This window comes from Buceros rhinoceros, unplaced genomic scaffold (assembly GCF_000710305.1).
Source record: "Buceros rhinoceros silvestris isolate BGI_N320 unplaced genomic scaffold, ASM71030v1 scaffold9669, whole genome shotgun sequence".
NCBI lineage: Eukaryota > Metazoa > Chordata > Aves > Bucerotiformes > Bucerotidae > Buceros > Buceros rhinoceros.
The window spans coordinates 33715-43163 of record NW_010429912.1 but is presented as its reverse complement, the minus strand read 5'-3'; the positions used below and the strand labels follow the sequence as shown (position 1 = coordinate 43163).

General features: G+C 42.2%; 1 protein-coding gene across 1 annotated transcript in view; it reads right to left on the bottom strand.

Moving 5' to 3' along the window:
- LOC104499353 (sodium channel protein type 5 subunit alpha-like) overlaps positions 1-2823 on the bottom strand; it is a gene marked incomplete at its 3' end in the record, with an annotated part of 107083 nt that extends 104260 nt beyond the window's left edge. The window contains exons 1-2 of the mRNA XM_010142846.1: positions 2557-2823; positions 724-842 (exon numbers count right to left, since the gene is read on the bottom strand). Of these exons, the coding sequence (XP_010141148.1) occupies positions 724-842; positions 2557-2823 (386 nt within the window). The remainder of the gene's footprint in view (positions 1-723; positions 843-2556) is intronic.
- Between the last annotated feature and the right edge of the window lie 6626 nt (positions 2824-9449).

The window sequence follows — 9449 nt, the reverse complement described above, 5'->3', positions numbered from 1 at the left end:
GAGAATATAATGTTTCTGTGGCAATTAAAAAAAAAAAAAAAAAAAAGGCAGCCAAACCCGAACACGGCAGTGCATCTTGTACGACTTCAGAACCAGAGCTAGGGGAAATCAGGCATCGCTCTTCCATCAGAGGGTCCAGCAAGCCAGCCTGTGCTTTCATTCCCAGCTGGATAACACATTGCAATAAACAACGAAAAAACAAAAAAAACCACCAATTTTTTTATATGTTCTGTTTCAGGAGAGCAAAATAATTTCAGTTCTGAGGCAGCTCAAAATTAAATTGCGTCTGCATACGGTGTCACAGTCTCGTGGGAGAGGATGCTTAGGTGCTCAGTAGCAAAGCTCTCCATCACTGTAGATTTCCCCAGGTGTGCTCCAGCCTCCTGGTTCCCTTCCTTTCTAAGACACTACACCCAGTTTCTTCCACTGACTCTTTACTAAACATGTTCAGGCCCTTCACACCTTTTAATCCTGAATAAACTTACCAGACTCTCCGGTGCAGCTCACATTATCTGATGCCAGCAGTATAATATAGTCATTTTCATAGCTCACATAACAATATAAATTGAAACAAACCAAAAATCCAAGTGCATTTCTGCTTGTGCAAGGAAATTCAGCCAAAAGATTTAAAACTGCTTAATGGAATAAAACGGTTTCTGACTTCCATCCATCTGTGTTTCAAAACCATATGAAATAGATGAGGGAAAGCAACAGAAAGGATATGAATGTACCAAAATTTTAATTGCTGCTCTTCTGACTGGATGGAAAGGACTAAGTATATACAAGGCAGGAGTGGCACTAAATCGAAAGATTGTCTTCCCTTTGTTCAGTACTATAAATGTCTGGAAAAAAAAGATAGAAAATGAGAACATTTAGTATTTGCATATATACTCAGCTTTTCTCAGCCCACATCCCATTGGGAAATTCCTGCCAGTATCCCATACTTCTTCCTCACTTCCTCCCAAGCCCCACTAATTCCTTTTCACTTGGGGAAGAGTTCTGTCCAAGCCCCTCCCAGCAGAGTTGTTGTCTGTCCTATTGCAATACCCCAACTGTTTTTTATTCCTTCACTCCTTAGAGGGTCTTGTGCCATCACCTCCTTCATGGGGTTGTGAAGAGATTGGAGTCACCTTTAAAATATAAAAAACGACCTGGAGACTAAAATGTAGTGGAGGGACTTTTATGAAGCTCCTCTTCCCAGGTGCTGGGAACTTTACTACAGTGTAACTCCATCTTCTCTGCCTTGAGCACTTTGTAGCTCTCAGTCGATGTTTTTTATCTCGCCAGGGAAGAAGCTGCATGAGGCACAGCTCCACAGCAGGATCTGACCCTGGCTCTGAGGCACTGTCACTCTACTCAGGTTAATATGGGTGGAGGACACCAACACTGTGAGTTACCTTAAATCCAAAGCAAAGGTGAATTGGATGCTGGCCCAGCTTAGAGAGATCCGAACCATGCACAGAGGAACTAATATTCACTCAGACACAAGGATCAGGACACCCAACAGAAAAACTCTGAGCAACTAACTCACCTTGAGTCTTAAGACCTTCATGACACTAAAATTGCAAATCTATATCCTGCTGCTTGTGCCTGGGGATAGCAGGCAAATTAAAAGATAAATTAATTCTGGCCCTTCCAGGTAAGTAATCTATTTGTCTTTATCCATTTAACTTTTACTCTGTAGTTCTTGCACCTCTTTGTACACTGTTTTAATAGAAAGAGCATTGTGGTTGTATTAATTCATTGTTTACGGGAAATAGAATAGCCAGAAAGAACAGGGCCATCAGTACCTGAAAGAACTGGAAGCCACCTAAAAATACACTGTGCTTCCAAGCCTTATTTTGTCCCTGATTTTATGAAATGTTTGGAAAGGGGAACAAACTGTAGTAAGCAACCAGCCCAGCTCTGCTGTCAACAGCCTTTTGACAGAAGCTGTTTACAGTGTTGTGGCTTTGGTCCAGCCTACACGTGATTCCTCATCAGGTGATGCTCACTTTGGGATGAAGCTTATCCTTCTGCAAAGTGCCAGCACTGCGCACGCTACTCACATCTCCTTCAGCTCTTGTTTGCTCATCTGAAATGGAGTTGAACAATTCCTGAGCAGGAAAAGAACTGCTGCTTTCCAGGAACAGTTTTGGAGGTGCCTCCTGCTCTTGTGCAGAGTGCTAGCACAAGGCTCAAGTCACCCAGAAGCCCTTAACATTAAGGGGCTTAAGTGATAAACAGACCTGTGAAGAGTCAAGGCTCATGCAGGAGGCAAGATAGGGTAGATAAAAAGCTTTGGCTTAATTTAACTCAGCTATGGCTCCGCTCTTTTCAGACACTGCGTATTCATAACTCAGAGTTATCTGAAAACACACAAGTTTTTATTATGCTTTTTATCCCTCTTTGCCTTCCTGCTTAGATGTTTTCTGCTCATGCCAGAACTCTGATTCTTAATCTGGAAAAAAAGTATTTTTACGGGCTGTAGAAAGATTAAAAACAGAGCCCTCAAAACAGAGTGAGTGTTTAAGCTTCAGCAAAAGCAAAGCAGCGGGACAGCTGGCTGGTGCTCACCTTACGATCATTGTAGAAAGGGTCAATGTCCTCCAATGGCTCTGCAATGAGCTCTGGAGGAACAGTCCCATAGATATCGGGCAGCTTCTTGCAAGCTTGCAAATCAAACTGAGGCTGAGGTTTCTCTTCTTCACCCAGCTGCTCTCTGTATTCCTGCTTTGCATTCCTCGCAAGCTTCTCCGCAATTCGTTTCTCAATCGCAGCCAAGGATTCAGGCGTGAACCGGTGGAAGCTGTTAGTACCCGGTGGTAACAAGAAGTCAGCCATCTTTTCATCCTGCTTTGTCTTTACTGGTCTTTACTCCTAGTAGTGGAAACAGCTGAAAAAAAAAGTCACAAAAGTTAGGGACAAGAGCAAAGCAAGAACAGAGCCATCAGAATGAGAAAAATAGCCCCAAACCCATGCAGGCTATCCATAATCAGAAAACCCTTAATCTACTTTTATGTGGTTAGTAGATCATCGAGGAAAACAGACGTGTTTTAAGAAAATTAGGAATCACTCACGATCAGGGCTAAAAAGAATTTGTAGATAGATTGTGGGGTATTCTTAAGTTTTTAAGTCACTTGGGACCCTAAATCCGAACTAAGAATTAACTTTGATTCATATAAGCTTAAGTTTCATTGAAAGCTACAGGGATTTGGATTCCTAACTCATTTTTGAAAATGCAGCTCTGGGAGTGGATGAACAATGTGCCTAAGATGACTGCAGGGCAGATTTAAATCAGCCCATCTCCGGCCACATGATGCAAACTCCAAAAATGCCCCAGCTGTTCTATTCCAAATTTAAAGAGTGAAGGGTCAAGTTCAGACTCTTAAATAAGATAGAAATTCTCATAATCTCTGTCTTAAGCTTCTGCAACATAATTTTAATTTTCCTTTGACATAGGAAATACCATCTTCAAGATATCTGTCAAGACTTTTGAGCATTTTCTTCCACTCCACACCCTACAATCTGAAGGATGTTGGAAGCCCAAATGTGCCTGGCAAAGCCCTGGGACCTCCATGAGAACATTCCGAGTTGCTGAGATGCTGACTAGCCACTGCTGCCAGTTCATAACATCTGAAAACCAGACTCCTTCTATCCAACACCACCTTGAACAGCTAACCCAAACTGGGGAGGTTTGGCCATCTTAGGTTGATGGTTCTTCACTGTTAACAATTCCAATTCCTGCCTGCATGAAAATTAATGAGAATTGCCACATCTCTTCAATTTACATAAATAAAGCCAAGCATGAAAAACACAGAAACACAAAAAGCTGTCTCGTATCTGCACTAAACAACATGGATAGCTGTGAAAATTAATGTAAAACTACTGTTTGAAAAGGGATGAAGCTTATCCCCGTTCTAGTAGCCTGCACAAATCCATCCAAGTTCACTGAAGCTGCATTTTCCAATTTTTTAGTGACTTTAGTGGCATGTTTTTCCAGCAAGAGAAACCCTCACTACGCAAAAATTAAAACTCATTTCACAGAAGAAACACAGCCCTTGTTTTTTTTTACCGCCACCAGACCATTCATAGTATGTCAGAACATAAACTGGTGACAAACAAAAGAGTAGATTTTGAGGTGGGCTACCCTACTGCATTCGTCGATGTGTGCGGGATACAACTCTTTGTTCAGCCACAATTGTTGTTTTCTGCTTTCAGATGGTATTTGTCTATTTACCGTGGATAGTTCCAGATAGTTTGCCTCTATTAGGCTCTGTGATGACAGCATTTTTGTTAGCAAACAAGACTTGAACTGGACTCGGCATGACAAATAGCATATTTATTGACTCAATTTATTTGAGTAAAGTACTCTTTCAAATAACTACTCTTTTTCCTATTCCGACTTCGTTTTAAAATGAATTCATTAAATTGTCATTGATCACAGCCTATCATACAGGAATGATTTACTGGAGCTTGTACATTATACTCTGCATTACTGCTGTTTGAACAAGCAGGGCTAAAATGAATTAGCCTTCCTGGGATCTGGGTATTCTGACATTCTTCTTTACTCAGTTTCATTCTCTTTATTCCTTTCCCGTCTCCCCCCACATCATCTGTTTCATCCCCTTCCTCCTGAAAAAACAGGAAATTCGAAGCTTTCCCACAAATGAAGTTTTCTTATGCTCAAGACTTTGTGACTCAGCACCAGGGCAAGCAAATAGAACCTCACTTTCTATGAATGACATCAGTACAGATGGCCAGAGAATTCTCAGAGTTTTTATCGTTTCAGGTTTTGTTTCTTCACAATGTCTCAGTGCTGAAGGGGACAACAAAAATCGGTGGCTGGTCAGTACTTCAGGAATGGCACAGACCAGGTCTCTAAACCAGAGAGGAGATCATTGCAAGCTGTTAGCGAATGTCTAGATAATCATGAGCACTGTGAAGACAGTGAATGGAGAATGATCGCGCTTTTTTTTTTTTGTCACAAATCAAGAATAAGGAAACTTTAAATGAAATCACAGAGCAGCAGGTTTGAAACAACCGCTGGAGCCACTTCCCACATGGTGCAGAGTTACTCCATAAAACTTACTGGCTGCCAGTGGCAAGGAGTCACAAAGCCGCAAGTCAAATCCAAGGGCAAAAGTAATGGTTTTAAACACAAAGATGCTGCCTCTGACTGAGAAAATCCCTTAGCTGCAGAAGCTGGGTGCATGCAAGACAAACTACTTAGGTTTGCCATCAGACTGGAGACACCCAACAGCTGATCTTACGCACTTTTGTCCTTATGGAGCACAAATGCCAACACAAGACAGCCTACGCTGCCTTGGGCAGGGGCTCAGTCTGCCTGCTGACTCCGTGGCCTGAGCTTATGCAGGCATGGAAGGGCACAGTGAACCAAAGGTAATATCCCTGTACACCTGCAGGTGCTTGAGGTGCTCATCGCACCGCCTACCTGCTTCCAGTGCTTCGGAGTATGGCTGGGTGGTTGACTTCAACCTCCACAGATATCCCCTTTGCTGGAGAACCGGTGGTAGCCATCTCTACACCACCTTCTCCATACAGCAGAAGTAGAGGCATGGCCATGCAGCGTGAGGGACACCAAGTACTTTACTGAGAAGTTAAGAGGATGTGTGGAATATCTCTACTGAAGTGCTGCAGTTTTCTTGGGTGTTTCTTGATCACAAAACCTGATACTTGGCTAGAATATTCAGCATCCTTCTCAGACTTCTTTAAAGACTTCTGAAAGAAGCCATTCTGGCAACAGAACTGGTCAAAATTGTTTTAAAATACACACACACACACACACAAAAAAGATAGGAAACAGTGATGGAGATAAAACATCCAGGAAAAACTAATCAAAATGAGAAGCTTTTTTTTTCTTTTTAACAGAAATTATTTTTGCTTAAAGAAAAAGAAAATTGAGTCAACTTCAAACTGCTCAAAACCAGTTCTTTTCAATTTTATCTGCAAATTCCAGAAAGATAGCTGCCTAGGAACAAGTGGAAAATTCTACGCAAACTTCATTAGAGCTTTTGCTACTTTTGTACTTATTTTTCCTTCAGAAAATTACATTTTACAGCATCCTTACAAATGATAAATCTTGACATGTTTTGTCTTCATATTGTATATAAGGTAAAGTTCCAAATTTTTATATATATATATATTTAGCCTAATTCTTTTTCAATTTCATGTGCTTTCAGAAAATGGACAAGATAATTTCACGGCTCCTTTCTATGTCTAATTTCTTTTAATCTATGCATTGCAAACATTTCTACAAGTAGCCAGGGTTAGCCCAGATGTTTCTTAAAAGGGTAGGAAAGAAAGCACCACAACTTGAAAAGGGAAGCCATCAATGACTGAATCAAAGCGCTGGAATGCCGTTTCTTAAGAGATAATAGCTGTTGTGATTCACATTTTTTCAATATGAGCCTGGATTTTTCCATTCCTCTCAGGCATATTTTTGAAGTACAAGGCTTCAAACACATTGTTTCTGTGATATCACCATGCACAGAGTGAGCATTTCCCACTTGCTGTGTCTTTGTTAAATTCAGTTAACATCGGTTCTTGCTGATAAAAATGTGGTGGTTATGTAAACAAAATGTGCATATGAAAATAAAGCCTCAAGACGCCTATTTTCTATGGCATGGCAAGTAAGAACAGTACAAAGTAATAAGATATTGCCAGCACCTGGATGTATTCAGGAAGTTAAATGTCATTTTCCATTATGGTTTTAGCCTGACTCTCACAGGCTTCAGTTACCCTAGCACAAAAGACCTTTCAGGTTCTCAGATCACAAACTGCATGTCCTGCAAGCCTTTCCCTGACTCCTTGTGGATGGGTGAGCATCACCCAAAAGGCCACTGTGGGCAATAAGTTGCCTGCAGAGGTGTAAATACAGGGAGACTTGGCCCTGCTCACCTCCAGCTAGCTGCCCTCCAGCTCTTGCACAGGCTTTGTGGACTCAGTCCACCACCCTAACGCCTACCAAGCCCTTAGCAGGGGCCAAGATGCAGACACAAGCCAGCAGGGAGGTCCCCTCCCCCAGAAGCAACAGGGGAAGCAGAGACTGAGGTCCTTGCTGTGCACTACACCTGGCTGGACACTGACTTCTGAGAAGTCACAGGCCGGTAGGGAGGTCCCCCCCCCCAGAAGCAACAGGGGAAGCAGAGACTGAGGTCCTTGCTGTGCACTACACCTGGCTGGACACTGACTTCTGAGAAGTCACAGCTTCTTGCACCACCATCTCCTGCTTGCACGACAGCACAGGATTGCTTGCCTGGCACGGCATCAAGGACACGCACGCGTATCTTTCAGACACCTGGCAATGACCATAAAGGAGGAAAACTTGAAGATCGACAGTGTGAAAGTGGTGCTCACAGGCTGAAGGTTAGATATCATCAGACACGCTTATCTCGAGTAGGACCGTATTTATTTAACCCTGCTGATCCTGTGATGGCACTCAAGACGCTGATCACGGGCTGGAGAGATGGATGGCAGCCCGTGGCAGCAGGTATGCTCCTGCTGTGATTCTGCTAGACCTAAATCTTACAAAATAATGATCAGGAGTTCTAAATTATCCTTTCATTTAAGAAATTACTGTGACTAAATATAGACTTTGCATTCCTAGCTGCTGCAGTAACAAAAACAGTCATGAGGATGGGTTTCTTCTAAATGTTTGAGACTACACGGATCAGTGTCATCTTCCCCCCACCCCCTTCTTCTAATCTCTTTGACATTTTCCTTTGACCTGCAGAGCACTGCAAAACATGAGAAATACAGAACAGCACAATGACACACCTGATTTAACGTCACTGGCCTAGATTCACAAATTCTTATGCATAGACTTTCACATGCACACAAACATTTTATCATATTTTAAAAGACTACAAGATGATACGGAGTGGCATGGAAGGTTTATTCCAACTGTGAAGAAATGGCTTCATGGAGAACTTCTGGTTTTAATTAAGATCAAATAAAGACCTTCTACATAAAGATACCTAAAGATCAAGAGGCTAAAGGAGTCCAGGTGAATTAGACACTCTTCATAATTTTACCGATAATCAACAGGCAACCTTTTGAGACTTAATTCAGGCATATTTATATCGCACTTCACATTCCACCGCTAAGAGGTGTCATGGGAAATTCTCTTTTAACTGAAAAATTTCAGTTGCTGTTAATACACACTCCGAGGGTCTGTGTGCTCACATTGAAATAAGGGGGAGCTGAAAAACACAGTCCTTGAAATTTTATACAGCACACTCATTACTTCTGCTTCCACTGATATCTGGTTTGTTACCTTTTTCCATCAGGCATAATTTTGTCAAGACCATAAACAATGATTTTTTTTTTTAGTACACATTCCTAACACACATAATCAGCCACATCTCCAGCTGGCGTAAATCAGCACAGCCCTACCCGTCCCAGGGAAGCCGCAGCAGCTGGGGAAGCGATGTTAGGATCAGGAATATTCAGAGACAAATGCTTTCTTTAAAGAGAGTTACCTTCACACCAGAGAGTGTGTAATTGAGGTTTTAAAGTAACAGCCTAGAAGGTAACCGAGCTGGCAGGGAGCTGGAAAAGCCTGCGTTTTTTTGACGTGTGAAGGCACTCCGCAAATTCTGTTTCATCCAGAGACATCTTGTTGGCTGAGCTCAGAGTCGATGGTGCAAAAAGGGGTGCTCAGGGGCTGGGCAGGCTCCCTGGGCTGGCTTGCGGAGGAAAGGTTTTGTTACCCACAACAATCTCATGGAAAAAGCTGCACCATTTAGCTCTGGAATGAGATCTCCCGGGAAAAGCACAGTGTTGAAATCAGCCCCAGACTGACTTCTGGAGGAGCTGTGAGACAGAGTTCCTCTTGCTGCCCACACCACAAGGCAAACCTGCCGGTTGATATGACATTGCATAACACAGATCGCCTAAAACGAGTCCTGTTTGTTCACTGCGCATTCTGACCGGGGGCAGAAATAAACAGGAGAACTCATTGCATTCACGTCGTTGGGAAAAAAACAAGACAAAATGTCCAAATCGGAATTTCAGAGTCACCGACCCACGAGCCTTTCGTCACAACCAGCTCTGCCTATGCCATACCATCTTTTAAATCCAGTTTAATGAGTTTTGCTGGCATCTCACTCATCAGAGTCGCACCGCTCTGACATTACCAATGACTTACTGATAAGATAAAGACTTCAGAAAGCTAACATGTGCTAAAAGGAAATGAATTCGGGAGATTTCATGCCGATACTGAAACAGTATTTGGGGATGACAAATGTTATGCCAAGAATTAAATGCTGGCACTAAGTCTTCTCTTATGATAAAATATATATTTTTAGTGAGCTAAAAATATTCTGCTTTCTTTGCAGGTGTTTTTATTTCAAATTATGCTGCAACCAAATGACATAAATAAGCAAGAGGGAAGCAGCACATTATAGTTACCAATGTGCATCTCTTTATCTTGCTGAAAATTATAA